Source organism: Littorina saxatilis, linkage group LG5 (assembly GCF_037325665.1).
Source record: "Littorina saxatilis isolate snail1 linkage group LG5, US_GU_Lsax_2.0, whole genome shotgun sequence".
NCBI classification, from domain to species: Eukaryota; Metazoa; Mollusca; class Gastropoda; order Littorinimorpha; family Littorinidae; genus Littorina; species Littorina saxatilis.
Window position 1 is genome coordinate 59,590,862 of NC_090249.1, and position 21,742 is coordinate 59,612,603.

At 43.9% G+C, this 21,742-nt stretch overlaps 1 protein-coding gene across 2 annotated transcripts in view; it reads right to left on the reverse strand.

Annotated features, from left to right (window-relative positions):
* Nucleotides 1–333: 333 nt before the first annotated feature.
* LOC138967595 (regulator of G-protein signaling rgs-2-like) overlaps nucleotides 334–21,742 on the reverse strand; it is a 171,016-nt gene continuing 149,607 nt past the window's right edge. For both annotated transcript variants that reach the window (XM_070340194.1, XM_070340193.1), the window contains 4 exons: nucleotides 13,367–13,447; nucleotides 9,930–9,991; nucleotides 8,833–8,999; nucleotides 334–1,332 (listed from right to left, as the gene is read on the reverse strand). In XM_070340194.1, coding sequence (XP_070196295.1) covers nucleotides 1,156–1,332; nucleotides 8,833–8,999; nucleotides 9,930–9,991; nucleotides 13,367–13,447 — 487 coding nt within the window. In that variant the 3' untranslated portion in view covers nucleotides 334–1,155. The remainder of the gene's footprint in view (nucleotides 1,333–8,832; nucleotides 9,000–9,929; nucleotides 9,992–13,366; nucleotides 13,448–21,742) is intronic.

Below are 21,742 nucleotides of genomic sequence, written 5' to 3' on the forward strand. Positions count from 1 at the left end.
ACAAATTCTGATGACGAAGCACGCAAAGGTGAAGTGACGTCTGCAAAAGCTGACCGTTTCACGTCCGAAGTTTCAATGCAAGGTCCAAAAATACATCACTTCCGTTTGCAAGCGTAAAAGCCAGAAACGTGAGAATAATTGAATACCACAGTCTCTGGGAGCCTGGCCATGCACAGACACGTAGGAACATGGCCACTCTTAAAAAGGGGCACACTGTAGACATTCAGATAAGGAATGAGACCGTAGGTAAATACATCCATTCTCAAACAATGATTTTCACATTTAAAAAACCCAAACTATCATCAACAAAAAGAACAACGAACTCATAAAAAAAAAGGCTTGAAAACAAACGTTTCTTTTTGTGTATTTTGACATATTATCACTGATTTTTCTTCAAGTTATTTGTGTCTTTTTCATCCAGTTCGAGGGAAACAATCAAACAGTTAAAAAAAAAAGTCGAGGAAGTATTCTATTCGTGGTAGGAGAGTTGTTCTTGTTGTTGTTGTTGTGTTTGTACACTCCTTGTAGGGTCGGACAGCCGAGAGTCCAAAAGCCTCCCTCAAGTCATGAGTCCGTTAGAGTCTGTGGCGCACCACTCCTTCCCATCGACCTTCACCTCTTATTCCTCCCGTGGGCCCCCACCCCCATGCCCTTCCCCCACCACACACACACGTGAGATACTGGGGGCAGGGTGCTACTAGGGCGAGCCGGAGCACAGAGGAAGGCGAGTCCAGGAAAATAAAATCCAAATAATACAAGTCTGCAACGCGAGCGAACCATCCAACATCCAACCAACCAGAAGAAACAAAATCCAGCTCTTTCTTCGTCTTCCTCCTCCTTGAAGCCGCCATGACACGTGGTATCCCACAATGCTCCACGCTTCCCCTCACTTTAACCATCAACATCATGGCGGCTGATCACACAACAAGAACCGGCGAATCACATCACATCCGGGCAGCGAGCTAGCAAGCAAGCAACCAATAGGGTTGTTGTTGTAAACAAAGCAGAGCGCGCGCACTCGTGTTTCGTATCTCTTCATCATCCCGGAAGCATGTCGACGAGATCCGCGGAGCCAAAAGGAGAAAGACGTCCAAGAAATGTGTGAGTGAGTTGTTTGTTGTTATGTTGTAGTTCACAGGAGGGGCGCCACCATGCTCACGTGGATTGGTACTGCTGCAACAGTCTCTTGTAGATCTGGGAGTTGAGGAACCTGGGGTAGGAGTCTCGATGCATGAGCGTGAAGATTTGCAGTTGTGCTTCGTCGAACGTGTGCGGGGTGGGCTCCACCATGTTGCGGTTGATCACTTCGCGCACGCGGGAGTCTAAACTAACCTGCAACACCAAGAGACATCAACAACGTTAGGCGTGTTTTCAACACCAAGACTCATCAACAACGTTAGGCGTGTTTTCAACACCAAGACTCATCAACAACGTTAGGCGTGTTTTCAACACCAAGACACATCAACAACGTTAGGCGTGTTTTCAACACCAAGACACATCAACAACGTTAGGCGTGTTTTCAACACCAAGACTCATCAACAACGTTAGGCGTGTTTTCAACACCAAGAGACATCAACAACGTTAGGCGTGTTTTCAACACCAAGATACATCAACAACGTTAGGCGTGTATTCAACACCAAGACTCATCAACAACGTTTGGCGTGTTTTCAACACCAAGATACATCAACAACGTTAGGCGTGTATGCAACACCAAGACTCATCAACACCAACACTCATCAACAACGTTAGGCGTGTATGCAACACCAAGACTCATCAACACCAACACTCATCAACAACGTTAGGCGTGTATGCAACACCAAGACTCATCAACAACGTTAGGCGTGTTTTCAACACCAAGACTCATCAACAACCTTAGGCGTGTTATCAACACCAAGACACATCAACAACGTTAGGCGTGTTTTCAACACCAAGACACATCAACAACGTTAGGCGTGTTTTCATCACCAAGACACATCAACAACGTTAGGCGTGTTTTCAACACCAAGACACATCAACAACGTTAGGCGTGTTTTCAACACCAAGATACATCAACAACGTTAGGCGTGTTTTCATCACCAAGACACATCAACAACCTTAGGCGTGTTTTCAACACCAACACTCATCAACAACGTTAGGCGTGTTTTCAACACCAACACTCATCAACAACGTTAGGCGTGTTTTCAACACCAAGATACATCAACAACCTTAGGCGTGTATGCAACACCAAGATACATCAACAACGTTAGGCGTGTTTTCAACACCAAGACTCATCAACAACGTTAGGCGTGTTTTCAACACCAAGACACATCAACAACGTTAGGCGTGTTTTCAACACCAAGAGACATCAACAACGTTAGGCGTGTATGCAACACCAAGAGACATCAACAACGTCAGGCGTGTTTTCAACACCAAGACACATCAACAACGTTAGGCGTGTTTTCAACACCAAGACTCATCAACAACGTTAGGCGTGTATGCAACACCAAGACACATCAACAACGTTAGGCGTGTATGCAACACCAACACTCATCAACAACGTTAGGCGTGTTTTCAACACCAAGACTCATCAACAACCTTAGGCGTGTTATCAACACCAAGACACATCAACAACGTTAGGCGTGTTTTCAACACCAAGACTCATCAACAACGTTAGGCGTGTTTTCAACACCAAGACTCATCAACAACCTTAGGCGTGTATGCAACACCAAGATACATCAACAACGTTAGGCGTGTTTTCAACACCAAGACACATCAACAACGTTAGGCGTGTTTTCAACACCAAGACTCATCAACAACGTTAGGCGTGTTTTCAACACCAAGACACATCAACAACGTTAGGCGTGTTTTCAACACCAAGACACATCAACAACGTTAGGCGTGTTTTCAACACCAAGACACATCAACAACGTTAGGCGTGTTTTCAACACCAAGACTCATCAACAACGTTAGGCGTGTTTTCAACACCAAGACTCATCAACAACGTTAGGCGTGTTTTCAACACCTGGACTCATCAACAACCTTAGGCGTGTATGCAACACCAAGACTCATCAACAACGTTAGGCGTGTTTTCAACACCAAGATACATCAACAACGTTAGGCGTGTTTTCAACACCAAGACTCATCAACAACGTTAGGCGTGTTTTCAACACCAAGATACATCAACAACGTTAGGCGTGTTTTCAACACCAAGACTCATCAACAACGTTAGGCGTGTATGCAACACCAAGACACATCAACAACGTTAGGCGTGTTTTCAACACCTGGACTCATCAACAACGTTAGGCGTGTTTTCAACACCAAGACTCATCAACAACCTTAGGCGTGTATGCAACACCAAGACTCATCAACAACGTTAGGCGTGTTTTCATCACCAAGATACATCAACAACGTTAGGCGTGTTTTCAACACCAAGACACATCAACAACGTTAGGCGTGTTTTCAACACCAAGATACATCAACAACGTTAGGCGTGTTTTCATCACCAAGACACATCAACAACCTTAGGCGTGTTTTCAACACCAACACTCATCAACAACGTTAGGCGTGTTTTCAACACCAAGACTCATCAACAACGTTAGGCGTGTTTTCAACACCAAGATACATCAACAACCTTAGGCGTGTATGCAACACCAAGATACATCAACAACGTTAGGCGTGTTTTCAACACCAAGACACATCAACAACGTTAGGCGTGTATGCAACACCAAGATACATCAACAACGTTAGGCGTGTTTTCAACACCAAGAGACATCAACAACGTTAGGCGTGTATGCAACACCAAGATACATCAACAACGTTAGGCGTGTTTTCAACACCAAGACACATCAACAACGTTAGGCGTGTTTTCAACACCAAGACTCATCAACAACGTTAGGCGTGTATGCAACACCAAGACACATCAACAACGTTAGGCGTGTTTTCAACACCAAGACTCATCAACAACCTTAGGCGTGTATGCAACACCAAGACTCATCAACAACGTTAGGCGTGTATGCAACACCAAGATACATCAACAACGTTAGGCGTGTTTTCAACACCAAGACTCATCAACAACCTTAGGCGTGTTTTCAACACCAAGACTCATCAACAACCTTAGGCGTGTATGCAACACCAAGATACATCAACAACGTTAGGCGTGTTTTCAACACCAAGACTCATCAACAACGTTAGGCGTGTTTTCAACACCAAGATACATCAACAACGTTAGGCGTGTTTTCAACACCAAGATACATCAACAACGTTAGGCGTGTTTTCAACACCAAGACTCATCAACAACCTTAGGCGTGTTTTCAACACCAAGACTCATCAACAACGTTAGGCGTGTTTTCAACACCAAGACACATCAACAACGTTAGGCGTGTTTTCAACACCAAGACTCATCAACAACGTTAGGGCGTGTTTTCAACACCAAGAGACATCAACAACCTTAGGCGTGTTATCAACACCAAGACTCATCAACAACGTTAGGCGTGTTTTCAACACCAAGACTCATCAACAACGTTAGGCGTGTTTTCAACACCAAGACTCATCAACAACGTTAGGCGTGTTTTCAACACCAAGACTCATCAACAACGTTAGGCGTGTTTTCAACACCAAGACTCATCAACAACGTTAGGCGTGTTTTCAACACCAAGACTCATCAACAACGTTAGGCGTGTTTTCAACACCAAGACTCATCAACAACGTTAGGCGTGTTTTCAACACCAAGACTCATCAACAACGTTAGGCGTGTTTTCAACACCAACACTCATCAACAACGTTAGGCGTGTTTTCAACACCAAGAGACATCAACAACGTCAGGCGTGTTTTCAACACCAAGATACATCAACAACGTTAGGCGTGTTTTCAACACCAAGACACATCAACAACGTTAGGCGTGTTTTCAACACCAAGATACATCAACAACGTTAGGCGTGTTTTCAACACCAAGAGACATCAACAACGTCAGGCGTGTTTTCAACACCAAGAGACATCAACAACGTCAGGCGTGTTTTCAACACCAAGAGACATCAACAACGTCAGGCGTGTTTTCAACACCAAGAGACATCAACAACGTCAGGCGTGTTTTCAACACCAAGACTCATCAACAACGTTAGGCGTGTTTTCAACACCAAGACACATCAACAACGTCAGGCGTGTTTTCAACACCAAGAGACATCAACAACGTCAGGCGTGTTTTCAACACTAAGACTCATCAACAACGTTAGGCGTGTTTTCAACACCAAGAGACATCAACAACGTTAGGCGTGTTTTCAACACCAACACTCATCAACAACGTTAGGCGTGTTTTCAACACCAACACTCATCAACAACGTTAGGCGTGTTTTCAACACCAAGACACATCAACAACGTTAGGCGTGTTTTCAACACCAAGACACATCAACAACGTTAGGCGTGTTTTCAACACCAAGACTCATCAACAACGTTAGGCGTGTTTTCAACACCAAGACTCATCAACAACGTTAGGCGTGTTTTCAACACCAAGACTCATCAACAACGTTAGGCGTGTTTTCAACACCAAGACACATCAACAACGTTAGGCGTGTTTTCAACACCAAGACTCATCAACAACGTTAGGCGTGTTTTCAACACCAAGACTCATCAACAACGTTAGGCGTGTTTTCAACACCAAGACACATCAACAACGTTAGGCGTGTTTTCAACACCAAGACTCATCAACAACGTTAGGCGTGTTTTCAACACCAAGACACATCAACAACGTTAGGCGTGTTTTCAACACCAAGACTCATCAACAACGTTAGGCGTGTTTTCAACACCAAGACACATCAACAACGTTAGGCGTGTTTTCAACACCAAGACACATCAACAACGTTAGGCGTGTTTTCAACACCAAGACACATCAACAACGTTAGGCGTGTTTTCAACACCAAGACACATCAACAACGTTAGGCGTGTTTTCAACACCAAGATACATCAACAACGTTAGGCGTGTTTTCAACACCAAGACACATCAACAACGTTAGGCGTGTTTTCAACACCAAGATACATCAACAACGTTAGGCGTGTTTTCAACACCAAGACACATCAACAACGTTAGGCGTGTTTTCAACACCAAGATACATCAACAACGTTAGGCGTGTTTTCAACACCAAGACACATCAACAACGTTAGGCGTGTTTTCAACACCAAGATACATCAACAACGTCAGGCGTGTTTTCAACACCAAGATACATCAACAACGTTAGGCGTGTTTTCAACACCAAGATACATCAACAACGTTAGGCGTGTTTTCAACACCAAGATACATCAACAACGTTAGGCGTGTTTTCAACACCAAGACTCATCAACAACGTTAGGCGTGTTTTCAACACCAAGAGACATCAACAACGTTAGGCGTGTTTTCAACACCAAGACTCATCAACAACGTTAGGCGTGTTTTCAACACCAAGACACATCAACAACGTTAGGCGTGTTTTCAACACCAAGATACATCAACAACGTTAGGCGTGTTTTCAACACCAAGACTCATCAACAACGTTAGGCGTGTTTTCAAAAGGTCGGGACACATCAACAACGTTAGGCGTGTTTTCAAAAGGTCGGGACACATCAACAACGTTAGGCGTGTTTTCAACACCAAGACTCATCAACAACGTTAGGCGTGTTTTCAACACCAAGACTCATCAACAACGTTAGGCGTGTTTTCAAAAGGTCGAGACACCACGTGGGAGTCTAAACTAACCTGCAACACCAAGACACATCAACAGCGTCAGTCGTATTTTTAAAAGGTCGGGTCACAAACAACAGAACATGAAGGCCGTCCTTAACTGAGCTGGAAGTGGACTTCGGGAACACTAAAGGGAATGCTAAAGTTTCGCGCAGCGAGCTTCGTGAAGAAGACTTCGCGAATACGACTCCCCCCCCCAAAAAAAAAAAAAAAAAAAATAAGGACAGGATTTATAGGGTTCACTGAAGTAGTAGGAGAAAACTGATGAACAGCTCTCCAGCGTTAAACACAATTTGACTAACTGGTCAGTGTTAGCAGCAGGCCCTTCCTACCCAGGGGGTGTGGCGCTGCAACTGGCCGCGAAAGCGCAAAAATAGTGCCAGTGACACATCTTAGTGTAGCATTAGAAAAGCTTTGATTTGGTTAAAATGACCGGGTTTCTAATAGAAAGAAAGTTAAGTAGCAACGAAACTTAATTAGACAGGTTCTGACTACGAAAAGAGAAATAACGCCCATAACTGTTCAGTTAGTGCAAATAGATAAATACAAAAAACGCGCATAACTATTCGGTTCAGTACGAATCGATAAATAACGCGCATATAAATTGAAAGACTGAAAACATACTTAAGGCGGCTTGGCCCAAACAAACAAACAAACAAAAAACGTTTTAAATGCATGTTTACGCAACCAGTGCAGAGTATTTTAAACGGGACTTTCAAGGAAGTTACGACTCGACCACCCCCCTCCCCCTCCACACACACACCCACAGAAAACCCACAAAATAACCACACGCACACCAAACTGCATGAACAAGCTGCATGAACAAGCGAGGAAATAGAATCAAGAAAGGGAAATAATGAAATCGATGTCAATAGGATCCTACATACAAAGCCAGGCCGCAGGCCACACAAGAACAGAGCAGCAGCCGAGCCACTGTTTCGTATCCAAGACAACGCTCCCAGCAAGCTCACGTCAAAGATGGAGTCGGTAAGTATATCGGTTGCCAAGCAACGTCACAACACTAAGCACGCGGCTAGTAAGTTAAAGTAGCTGTGTTTATTGAGCCTTGCACTGAGGGCGGCATTGACCACGGTGTCAGTACCTATATATTTGGTGAAACAGAGACCGGCGAGAGTTCGCGGCTCAGAGTCAATATACCGGTAATTACTATGACGTCAGTGCTAGGCGCGAACTACGATCGATATATAATACTGTACTTCGACTAATTACTTACGAATGACAAAACTTAATTTCTGAAGCTCTTCTATTCTCTCCCTTCTATATAATGGCTTTGCAACTTTTGATTATTATTATCATTATTATTATTATAATAAAGGTACTCTCAGTACACAAAAAGAAATAAGAGCTTTCTTCACCTTACTGACAAAAGAGCTATACGATCTTATAAAGTCAAAGTGTGGACTTTCTTCCTCGAACAACCTGAAGCAACCTCCTTAGATTCTGGACACTGCATCTGAAGATCACATCAGTTGCTTTCACACAAGTTTTAACATGTTTTATTTAATAGCCATTTGAGGGACAGATCTGGTCGTGACGCAACAAGCCCCTGTGAGTGTACACAGTGACAGGTCGCATGCACCATCCCCATGTCCGGGTAGATCAGTCAGTAGAGCATAGGACTTCTGATCCTAGGGACACGGGTTCGAATCCAAGCCGAGACGAACACCGCTCAACTTTATGTGCATACTCAGAGACAGTATCCATGTCCCAGCCCCGTGTCGACACAGTGGCACTTGAAAGACCTAGGTCATTCTGCCATAAGTGCAGGTGGCGGATTACACCTAAACACGCACACACCTGGGTGGCGAAACTCTTGTTGCTGCTAGCTTTCCCCTGGCAGGAAGAAATTGGGATAATAATGGGATAATGAGTAAATAAGTAAATGAAAGACACTGACCTCTTTTGGTGATAATATAGATATATAGTCTTCGAATATTAATCATGTTGCTGGCTTCTTGCAATGGGATAATAATGGGATAATGCAGTAAATGAAAGACACTGACCTCTTTTGGTGATAATATAGATATATAGTTTTGTATATTAATCGTGTTGCTTTCTTCTAGCTTTTTACCGGCAGGAAGTGATGGGATAATAACGGGATGACGAAGTAAATGAAAGACACTGACCTCTTTTGGTGATAATATAGATATATAGTCTTCGTATATCAATCGCGCCTTCTCCTCCACCAGCTCCGGGTTGTTCTCCGTCTTGAGCTCCTCGCAGGCCAACCAGAACAGCATGTTTTCCTCGCTGTATTCTGACCGTAGAAACTCTCGGAACAACTTTCTGCCAGCTGAAACAGTCCACCAACACCCTTAAGCTACAACACAATTCTCTCGTTTGATCTGATGTTTTGGTTAAAGGGTATTAGCATTGTTTTGACCTGAACAGTACCTGTACAAGACCATTCCTCTCAATATAAGCATAGCTTGTTGCGTTGTCCCAACTTTATCTTTTGTATTTTATGCCGCCCTATGTTATCGTAATAACATCATGTTTAAACCAAGACACAATTCTCAACCTTTTCTCAGTTAGTTCTGATTGAAGTTTGTTTTGACGACACCAACATAAGCCGTAGTCTTGTTGTTGTTTTTACTCTTTAATAATTAATGTAAATTCAAACAAACAACATTCTCTAAACTGATGAAAGCACGAGGCCGTTTTCTTGCCAAACAGCCTAAAAATAAAGGGGCACGTTCACATTAAAACAAATTTCTGCTAACTGAAAAAGATTGGACACAGGTTTGAGCCAATCACAAGCAACTTCCCCGCTTTTGGAATGGTTGTTTATTTCGTGCTTGCTTGATTTATTTGCTCTGCGTAGAACTTTTGAATTCTGGGCAGGGCAACGGGTATGAAGAACGAGAGAGAATGAATGAATCATCGTGCACAAGCTCAGAAAAAACCAGCCATATGTTGATAAAATAAGACAAAAGAAAGCAAGTTGGAAGCAACTTCCGGCGAACGGTTTGTCAAAATTCAACAATTAATTGTTTCGGGGAGGAATTTCTACAATTTTGAAAATATTTGATAGACAACATAACTTGGTTTGATCGTAACATATTTTCTAGCGTGAGTGCAAGAAACAGTTCCAGATATAGACACACGAACGCACGCAAGTACACACACACGCACTGACACACACACACACACACACACACACACACACACACACACACACACACACACACACACACACACACACACACACACATTGTCTTACCAGTGGTTTTCATCAGCTTTTCAAAGGACTCCCCCCAAACTTTGAGATCTTCTAACGTGGGCCTGAAAGATAAACACGAACAGTCAGACATCCCGACACAACACCTCGGCAAGGCTGACACACCGACGACAAGAAATGTCACACAAATGTGTGATATGTTCAGATAAGGCCCCCCCCCCAAAAAAAAAAGGTCTGTTTACGGTAACATAGGCCAAAAAAATAGGGTCGGTAGGTCGGGATTTTTTTTTTCTCCAAAAAACCATATTTTTACGTTATTCTGCAAAAAAAACTTTTTTTTTTTTCTTTTTTTCCCAAATGCCAAAATAAAGTCTAGGGTAGCGCGAAAAAAATAGGGTCGGTCGGGTTACCGTAAACAGACTATTTATTTTTTGCCTAATGAGGCAAAGATAAAAACAAAACACGCATGCACAAACGAACGAATACACACAGACAACCACACACAGACCCAGGCACGTTCAGGCACACATACAACGACATTGAGAAGTGAGAGTCAGATACAAAAATATAAACAATGATCCGTTCACGAAAAAAAGTAGACATATCCGAGCAGAGATCAGATTGTTCACACATTATCATTATCAGCTTTATGGACAGAAACAAAATGAGTTCACTCTAATAAGCGTACATTTTCAAACATACAACAAGAGAGACAGAGAGAGAGATAGACAGAAAGAAATAGGGAGACAGCAAGACAGCTAGTTGAACAGACAGACAGACAGAGAAAAAGAAAGAGGAGCGGTCAATAAACGATTAGTGTGGAACGATGTAACGTTGGGAAACCTAACGACATTGCCAAATGGACTGACGGACAGAGAGAAAGTCAGAAAATATGAAAACTGACGCGCTACACAATATAGGCTCTTCAAACCGAGCACACCCAGACAGACAGACAGACAGACAGACAGATGCACCACAGACAGACAGATGCACCACACCCAGACAGACAGATGCACCACATCCGTAAAGGCATCACAACCGATGACAAATGTCCCAGAACAAACAACACAGGTTATAGTTCCGCATCTGCAAAATCTCTCTTCACTAGGAAGTCGGTTTCTGGGCTACTTGGAATCAATTGAACATTCAACACGTCCTTCACTGTCGCAGAAGGATGCTGAGTTAGAGTGTCTCCAAGCCAACCTTGGTGGGAGTGCCAGGTCCATCATTCTCTAACGTTAGAGTGTTTCCAAGCCAACCTTGGTGGGAGTGCCAGGTCCATCATTCTCTAACGTTAGAGTGTTTCCAAGCCAACCTTGGTGGGAGTGCCAGGTCCATCATTCTCTAACGTTAGAGTGTTTCCAAGCCAACCTTGGTGGGAGTGCCAGGTCCATCATTCTCTAACGTTAGAGTGTTTCCAAGCCAACCTTGGTGGGAGTGCCAGGTCCATCATTCTCTAACGTTAGAGTGTTTCCAAGCCAACCTTGGTGGGAGTGCCAGGTCCAGCATTCTCCAACGCTAATTGCGACTGAACTGTGAATATAGTTGTAATCTATCACTGAGCATGGGCCACCCATTTTAACCAGCTCTACTCAAAACCACACTCGCTGAACCGTTAAAACGTCCAAAAGGACCACGTTCATGATTCGGAAGAAGAAGTTAGAGTGGCTCATTTGTGATGCTGCAAATCTATTCTTCTCAGAGCCAGACATGGAGACACATCATACGACCATTCTGCAATATGAACATGCCTTCAACAATCTGTGTCGACAATGCAATAAGACTGGACTACGTGACCAGCGCGTATGCAACAAATTACATTTTGGACAGAATATACCTGCGCAGTTTCAGCGGCACAGACGACGCACTGCCTATTATTGATGCCGCGATAGGGATTATGACGAGTACTTGGCCTGTTTTCCTTTCACGCAACGTGTAGCGGGCTGGGATAATCTGCAGTGCGTCGTCGGTCCTGCTGAAGTTACATATGTGAGCGCCGAGCCTTACAGGCACAGTCCATGTCGTACAACACGATTGGGCTGACCATCTCAGATGTGGCCAGATTGTACATGGGATAAGACCAGCCCTCCACTTGGGCATATACCAAAAGCTTAAGCCTGGAACATGTCTGTGCAGACTGGTAGAGAGAGAGAGAGAGAGAGAGAGAGAGAGAGAGAGAGAGAGAGAGAGAGAGAGAGAGAGAGAGAGAGAGAGAGAGAGAGAGAGAGAGAGAGAGAGAGAGAGAGAGAGAGATCAAATCAAATCAAATCAAATTTTATTTTTCGAGGGTTGTGGCATAAGCAATACAACGAGCTTTTTTTCAACCAGCCCTCGCCCAGAGAGGGGACTAATCTAATCACATATTTACACGGGGGGGGGGGGGGGGGAGAGGGGGGAGAGAGAGAGAGAGAGAGAGAGAGAGAGAGAGAGAGAGAGAGAGAGAGAGAGAGAGAGACAGAGAGAGAGGCAGAGAGAGAGACATACAGAGAGAGAGAGAGACAGAGAGAGAGAGAGACAGAGACAGAGAGACAGAGACAGAGAGAGAGAGAGAGAGAGAGAGAAATGCAAATTGACAACCCGATCAGGCGTACATAACTCAATGCGATTCAGCAAAAGGCCTTATTCCGAAGGAAAATCCTATTAAGGCTTGGGAAGAGTGGAAAGCAGTATCAAATCAGCCAATCGTATTTCTCACTACATCGCACGGTCGGGGAGAAAGAGAACGGAAAAGTAATAAGAAGATTGGCTGGTTCGCGCTAGCAAGTCCGAACTCCAGGGATGCTAGACTGGTCATTTTTTGTGTTATCTCTCCCACTGTAGAGGGAGGTGGCAGCCATTCATACAGAGATATAGGTCAAACAGCCGCCATGTTGGATTTTATTTATAGATCTATATAAGGGGGGTAGGATAGAAATGGGCGGCAGTTGAGGGGGAGGGTGAAAGAGGGGAGGGTGAAAGAGGGGAGGGGTCATCATTTACACTTGGATGGAACACTTTTAGCAACAAAGTGGCACGTGACATGACAACTAAAACCTTGCAAGCTGGTTGACATCACTGACAGACAAACATCAAAACTTGCAGCGTCTATGAGTTTCTTGGACACAAACAAATAAGGTCAAAATGGACAGGAGAGAGAGAGAGAGAGAGAGAGAGAGAGAGAGAGAGAGAGAGAGAGAGAGAGAGAGAGAGAGAGAGAGAGAGAGAGAGAGAGAGAGAGAGAGCGAGAGGGGGAAGCGAGAGAGAGAGAGAAGAGAGAGAGAGAGGGTGAGAGAGAGACTGAGAGAGGGGGGGAGGGAGCGAAAGAGAGAGAGAGAAAGAGAGAGAGAGCGAGTGCGAGAGAGAGAGAGAGAGAGAGAGAGAGAGAGAGAGAGAGAGAGAGAGAGAGAGAGAGAGAGAAAGAGAGAGAGAGAGACAGACAGAGAGAGACAGACGGACAGACAGACAGAGTACTGCACGACATAACGAAGCAGATAACTTACGGTTCGTCCTTTTCTTGCAAGTTGCTCAGCCTGGCATCTTTACTGCGTTCTTGCTGCGTGTTGCTGCTTTTCACCGCCAGGCTGAAACACACACACAGTATAACACATTTAATAGACAGTTAAACAATTCTTTGTAAGCAAAACAAAACACACAAAACACTTGTAAAAATGCAAAACAAGTTTAGGCCGCAGCATACAGACACATTAGGACAAGTTTCAAAAGCAGTTACATACGCAAAGTGCTTCCTGCAAAACAGGTGCAGCCCGGAACTCTCAGAAAAAGAGAGAACAAAAGTCAACACCAATTCACCTTATCGGGAAGAGAGAGAGAGAGAGAGAGAGAGAGAGAGAGAGAGAGAGAGAGAGAGAGAGAGAGAGAGACAGAGACAGAGACAGAGAGAGAGAGAGAGCGACAGAGAGACAGAGAGAGAGAGACAGAGAGAGTGAGACAGACACAGACACAGACAGACAGAGAGAGACAGAGAGAGACAGAGAGAGAGACAGACAGACAGCAGCTGAGGTAAGAACTAAGCATATGACAGGAAACAGTTCTAAACAAAACAGGCGCACAACAGAGAAAATGCCAAAAATAAACTACACCCTCCGAATAAATGCAGTCCATTCCAGCCCCCGCAACGCAAGACAATCATTCCATCACGTTCGCCAAAACTATTGATTTTCAGGGGAGGGACAAAAAGCTTGACAACCCCCGCAAGGGCACGTCACGCTGCGATGACTTCCTGAGACAAAAATTGCTCCTTTATAAGACGAACGAGGGAGACAACAGAATGTCAACCCTTCCGAGCACTATACAGATATAAAACGAAATTTCATCTTAGGTATTTTAGGCAGGTTGGTTACATTTTTCGATGTCATGGGTTTTGAGATATGTTTTATTTGATTCATTTACGTTTTTGCAAAATATTGAGAGTACAAATTGAGTTTAATAAGCTTTCTGAACCGAGCTAAACCACACATAAAGACAGCAGAAAAGTGAATATGTCAGAGAGAGAGAGAGAGAGAGAGAGAGAGAGAGAGAGAGAGAGAGAGAGAGAGAGAGAGAGAGAGAGAGAGAGAGAGAGAGAGAGAGAGAGAGAGAGAGAGAGAGAGAGAGAGAGAGTGTACATTTGCGTTTGTGTGTGTGTGTGTGTGTGTGTCCGTGCGTCCGTACAGTAGAGTTATAAACTACAGGTAAAGTTGTATTATACGTATACACAATTTATGAATCGGAAGCTGAATCAGACGAAACACTCACTGAATGCATCTTTCTTTCTTTATTTGGTGTTTAACGTCGTTTTCAACCACGAAGGTTATATCGCGACGGGGAAAGGGGGGAGAGGGGATAGAGCCACTTGTCAATTGTTTCTTGTTCACAAAAGCACTAATCAAAAATGTGCTCCAGGGGCTTGCAACGTAGTACAATATATGACCTTACTGGGAGAGTGCAAGTTTCCAGTAGAGGACTTAACATTTCTTACATACTGCTTGACTAAAATCTTTACAAAAATTGACTATATTCTATCCAAGAAACACTTAACAAGGGTAAAAGGAGAAACAGAATCCGTTAGTCGCCTCTTACGACATGCTGGGGAGCATCGGGTCAATTCTTCCCCCTAACCCGCGGGGGGTACTGAATGCAGGGAAAAGCCCAACACTAATCAACTTAACGGTAAGGGACACAGTAACTTATTCATCAAGCAAGAACAGACCAAAGGCAGAAGCCCCATTACAGCTGCATTTACGACTCGACGTTTACACACGCTGTAAAGTTCAAAGGAAACTGCGATTTTGAAAGGAGGCAAAAGCGGTAATTATTTAATCTAGTATAGTAAAGCACCAAAGAGAATGTCTAAATTCTCTTCCTATCTTCAAAACGGAATGCCTGCATAAAATACCTTGCTTCTTTATTTGTGCATTTAGTTATCAGGTTGATGGTAAATTATATGTCTGAAGAACAAATTGAACAAGAATGAAGTCAGTTGTCAGATCCATTTTCGTTTGACTATTCTTGCATGATCAAATGTCAGTAACTAAGACCTTTTGCCACTGTCTCACACATATGTTTGAAGAACAAACTGAACAAGAAATGAAGTCAGTTGTCAGATCCATTTTCGTTTGACTATTCTTGCATGATCAAATGTCAGTAACTAAGACCTTTTGCCACTGTCTCACACATCATTATATGACACACATACTGCTCAATTTGAGGCTGCTTTGCCTGGATAAAACCCAAATGGAATGCAAAAACTGAACACAGTAGTACGCGGTTAGGCCTGCAAGCTTAATACGAGGACACAACTAAGCAAACACAATAACCGAACTTGAAAGATGCTGAGCCTTTTTTTTTAAATTGCATAAACGAGGACACTCGAACGACCGAACAAAAACTATCTAACAAAACCTAAGAAAAAATTTACAAACGAAAAAAATAAGCTCTCCATCGAAAGTTTCAATACAAATGAACAGCCTCAATTAGGATACCGGGAGAGGACGACAGAGGCTTCCAGCAATAAACAAACTTTACAATTCCTTCGATCAATAAACAAACGTTACAATTCCAACTCGCTGTTCCAACCACAGAGCGAGATGGATGGTCAAGAGATCTAACAAAGCAACTAGATGTAGCTCTATGGACCAATGCTTCTGGAGCCAAAAGTAATAATAGGGGCGGTTAAATGATTATATCTAGCAAAACAACGGTCTCTTATCGCCCCGAGAGCTATACAGTGCAGGTTGGGGGTTGTAATCATGTGACCACACACCAGGAATACCTTCAAACTAAACGTTTAAACGCTCAGTTACTTAAATTGAAAACGGCTGTGTTTTGAGTGGGCATAATTCTCATTGTGACGTCTTTTTGTGCCAGTCACAATGTTCGTCCTACCTTTCGCCCTTGACTGTTCCTAAATATACAGATTTAAAATTGAGCCGAGAGCTACAGAGTTCGTTTTGGGTGTTGAATAGATGACAACACACACGGGGAAGGTCTTAGAATTAGTGTTTGAGCGTTCTATTTTTCAAATGCTGTGCTTGGTAGTCTTTTCAGAACGTAATATTCTCCAACGGAAAGTGTTTATGTAATGCGAAGCGTTGTAACCCTGTATGGTACGGAATGTGCATGCGTTTGCTAGACTATAGTTTTGACTTCCTCAATCCAACGGTTTGTATCTATAAACATTAAATAAAGTATCATGACGAACGGAAGTCCAAACTCCTGACACAGGAGAGCTGGGCGAAGCAAACCGCTCGCTGATTAAAATTCATTTAATTATTTGGCATAGTTTCGGAGCAGTTTTGAGCAAACCATTGCAGGTGTTTCTAAATTACAGAACTGCGAATGTCCCTTGAACATTTTAAGGTCCAAATCATCAGAAAACTTTCCAAAATGGCGCCTTAGGTGTATGATCTTTAAGCGAGGGAGAAGAAAATGGACAAGTGTTGTCCACTTGTATTGTTCTACCTCAAAAGGGAAATAGAAATGAGAGTCAGAAAAGCCGACAGACCGACACTCAAGTACCACACACACATACACTGCCACACACACATACACTGCCACACACACATACACTGCCACACACACATACACTGCCACACACACATACACTGCCACACAAACGCGCACGATTTATACATGCACTCTCGCTATTTCTAGCTGGGGCAGTAGTAAATCCATGATTGTCTGAGAAATAAAGAGAAGGCAATGTGATCTAAAGAGAGAGAGAGAGAGAGAGAGAGAGAGAGAGAGAGAGAGAGAGAGAGAGAGAGAGAGAGAGAGAGAGAGAGAGAAAGAGAGAGTATGTGTGTGTGTGTGTGTGTGTGTGTGTCTGTGTGTGTGTGTGTGTGTGTGTGTGTGTGTGTGTGTGTGTGTGTGTGTGTGTGTGTGTGTGTATGTGTCTGTGTGTCTGTGTGTGTCTGTGTCTCTGTGTGTGTGTGTGTCTGTGTGTCTGTGTCTCTGTGTGTGTGTCTGTGTATCTGTGTGTGTGTCTGTGTGTCTGTGTGTGTGTCTGTGTGTGTGTGTGTGTCTGTGTGTGTGTCTCTGTGTGTGTGTGTGTGTCTGTGTGTGTGTGTGTGTGTGTGTGTGTGTCTGTCTGTCTGTGTGTGTGTGTGTGTGTATGTGTGTGTGTGTGTGTGTGTATGTGTGTGTGTGTGTGTGTGTGTGTGTGTGTGTGTGTGTGTGTGTGTGTGTGTGTGTGTGTGTAAAGAGAGAGAACTGAACCGAACTGAACTGAACTGAACTGAACTGAACTGAACTGAACTTTATGTTGCAAGGATTAAGATTTAAGACTGGGTCTTTTCTAACAATCTGTCCTGGGAAAACACACTCACACACAGACCAACACTATTAATGTATTCTAAAACAGAAACACTAATGAAGTAAGAGGGAGCGAGAGAGAGAGAGAGAGAGAGAGAGAGAGAGAGAGAGAGAGAGAGAGAGAGAGAGAGAGAGAGAGACAGAGAGAGACAGAGAGAGACAGAGAGAGACAGAGACAGATAGAGACAGATAGAGACAGAGAGACAGAGACAGAGAGAGAGACAGACAGAGGCAGACAGACAGACAGACAGAGTCAGAAAGAGAAAGCGAGACAAAGAGGACTGACAAACATAGACAGACAGAGATGTCCTCGTCTTCAGTATCGATTCAGGACCTGTGGCCAAGTATCGATCCGGGAAGGTGCGCGCTCGACAAATTTACACAAACCATCTTTTTACACGAATAGAACACAAGCCGGCTAGCGGAGAAATCGCACCAAATCCATCTCAAAGTGCACGATCGTCTTCCATACAAACACGACACCGCCAGCCATTCATTTCTCACAAGGGTTCTTGAAATGGAAGACCAAATGATTTGCCCTTCGCAAACGAGGACGTGGGTTGATTTTGCCAAGCACTCCGGCATAAATCTATCCAGAATACCGGCGTCTTTTAACAGTAAGGTGATCTTTTCGATATTCAATTTGAACCACGGGGGGTACCTTTTAGCGGTTTATTTCAACGTTCCGTTGGATCTCAACGTGTATAACGAAGACAGTTTTCTATTACAATTCGACCAATGCGAAGCAACACTTTAAAAACAAGTTTTTATCTCAGAGCTTAAAGAACATACAGTATCTTAGCAACACACGTCACCTTGTAGCCTATGTCCTTTAATGAAATATGAAATATTAGAATATAACAAAACAACAAGGTCTTTCAAGTCACACACGGGTACACGTTTACATTTCTACAGCATCAGCATCTTTCCATCTTCGGCCATATTACTTGGCATAAGCGAAAAACAAAAATCACCTGGCGTTCACCTTATTAGAGAGAGTGCATCCGTACTAGCAAGCGTACACTCGTATGCGAGCATGTGTTCCCAGCTACCAGTGCATCGAGTACCGCAACACTGCATGTGTATTTGCCTGTTTGTGCGTCATTGTATCGTAACAGTGTATGACGCAAGACTGTCGGTGTGAGTGTCTCGTTATGTGCATGTTTGTGAGCCGGTATCCTGACGCTGTTTGCCAAAAAGAGTTTGGAAAGATCGCATATATGTTCGTGCGTATGTCCTACCGGGGCGCGTTTTTTATACGTATAGTCGTGCATCAGTTCTCGATGTGCGTATGTTCGTGCGTGTGTCGTGGAAGTGTACGACCCAAGAGAGCATCGCCACGCGTACTTTCATGCCACAGTGCCAGTGCTTGACAAAGGCGTGCGACGGTGTGAGTATGGTCTTGCCTGTTTCCTGCCAGTAGTTGACGCGAGAGCGCATCGGTATGCGCAAGTTCGTGCTTGTTACGTTAGTCATTGTCCACAGGCTGTCAACGTGAACGTTTTCACTCTCCAAATATACTCCCCCCCCCCCCCCCAAGCCTAACCATAGCTACAACCAGCATTACCTCCTCATCGCCATGTGTGGAAAACAGCAACTGGTAAAAAAAGGAAGGAACTGGCCACACAAGGAAGTCACTGGAAGCAAGTCCCACACACAGACGACAAAAGAAGAAAGTCCCCCACGCAGAAGAAGCTAGTCCCACACACAGAGGACGGAAGAAGCAAGTCCCACACACAGAGCACAGAAGCGGCAGCACCAGAGCCACGACCACAAGCACCAGAGCCACGACCACAAGCACCTGCCCAATACAACTCCCAACATCCGTCCGTCCCACCACGACCACACCACCACTCTGCATGGGAAGCAGACACAGCAAAGAGCTCCTTGCACAGCCAGAGAGAACGAGAGAGACAGGCAGGGCTAAATGGGGGGGGGGGGGGGGGGTGGGTTTAGGGACCGAGTGCGGCAGGTATCCTCTCCACCAAACCGCATTAGGTCCCTATTAGCAAGCCCCACAAGAAGCAAGCGGTAAAACACTCCATGAAAAGGTGTAGGTTTAATTACGACGACGACGACGAGGAAGAGGAGGAGGCGGAGGGGGCGCGGAGGGAGAGGCTGTGGAGGGAGAAGAGGATGATAATCAAGGCGGCCAAAGAAGAAAAAAATCGATGAGGACCCACGTCAGCGGCGACCCAGCCAAGCAGCTCACCGGGCTCTGAAATCGGCTTACGGGCACCACCTCCACCACAACCATCCCCACCAGCGCGGGCAGATACAGACGCAGTCTGGCATGCAAATGGCTTGAGAGTGAAAAAGAAAGAGTACGAGATGAGAAGAAAAGAAAGAAGAAAAGAAAGAGAAGAAAAAGAGATGGGGAGAGGAAGAGAAGAGATAATTAGGGAGAGAAAGACAGAGAAGAAAAAGAGATGGGGAGAGGAAGAGAAGAGATAATGAGGGAGAGAAAGACAGAGAAGAAAAAGAGATGGGGAGAGGAAGAGAAGAGATAATGAGGGAGAGAAAGACAGAGAAGAAAAAGAGATGGGGAGAGGAAGAGAAGAGATAATGAGGGAGAGAAAGACAGAGAAGAAAAAGAGATAGGGGGTGGAAGGGAAGGAAGAGAATAGAGAAGGAGGGAGAGAAAGACAGAGAAGAAAAAGAGATGGGGAGAGGAAGAGAATAGAGAAGGAGGGAGAGAAAGACAGAGAAGAAAAAGAGATGGGGAGAGGAAGAGAAGAGATAATGAGGGAGAGAAAGACAGAGAAGAAAAAGAGATGGGGAGAGGAAGAGAAGAGATAATGAGGGAGAGAAAGACAGAGAAGAGAAAGAGATAGGGGGCGGGAGGGAAGGACGAGAATAGAAAAGGAGAGAGAGAAAGACAGGAGAAAGAGATAGGGGGTGGGAGGCAAGGACGAGAATAGAAAAGGAGAGAGAAAGACAGAGGAGAGACAGAGATAGCCGTTGGGAGGGAAGGACGAGAATAAACAAGTCGCGTAAGGCGAAAATACAATATTTAGTCAAGTAGCTGTGGAACTCACAGAATGAAAGTGAACGCAATGTAATTTTTCACCAAGACCGTATACTCGTAGCATCGTCAGTCCACCGCTCATGGCAAAGGCAGTGAAATTGACAAGAAGAGCGGGGTAGTAGTTGCGCTAAGAAGGATAGCACGCTTTTCTGTACCTCTCTTTGTTTTAACTTTCTGAGCGTGTTTTTAATCCAAACATATCATATCTATATGTTTTTGGAATCAGGAACCGACAAGGAATAAGATGAAAGTGTTTTTAAATTGATTTGGACAATTTAATTTTGATAATAATTTTTATATATTTAATTTTCAGAGCTTGTTTTTAATCCGAATATAACATATTTATATGTTTTTGTAATCAGCAAATGATGGAGAATAAGATAAACGTAAATTTGGATCGTTTTATAAATTTTAATTTTTTTGTACAATTTTCAGATTTTTAATGACCAAAGTCATTAATTAATTTTTAAGCCACCAAGCTGAAATGCAATACCGAACCCCGGGCTTCGTCGAAGATTACTTGACCAAAATTTGAACCAATTTGGTTGAAAAATGAGGGCGTGACAGTGCCGCCTCAACTTTCACGAAAAGCCGGATATGACGTCATCAAAGACATTTATCAAAAAAATGAAAAAAACGTATGGGGATTTCATACCCAGGAACTCTCATGTCAAATTTCATAAAGATCGGTCCAGTAGTTTAGTCTAAATCGCTCTACACACACACACAGACAGACACACACACACACACACACACACACACACACACACACACACACACATACACCACGACCCTCGTCTCGATTCCCCCCTCTACGTTAAAATATTTAGTCAAAACTTGACTAAATATAACAAGAAGGGCAAAGCCCATACGACTCACATGCTTTACACATTTTTCCTACCAAAATACATGTGACCTTGACCCAAGGTCAAGGTCATCCAAGGTCATGCAACACAAAGCTGTTAATTCAAGACATAGGAAGTACAATGGTGCTTATTGGCTCTTTCTACCATGAGATATGGTCACTTTTAGTGGT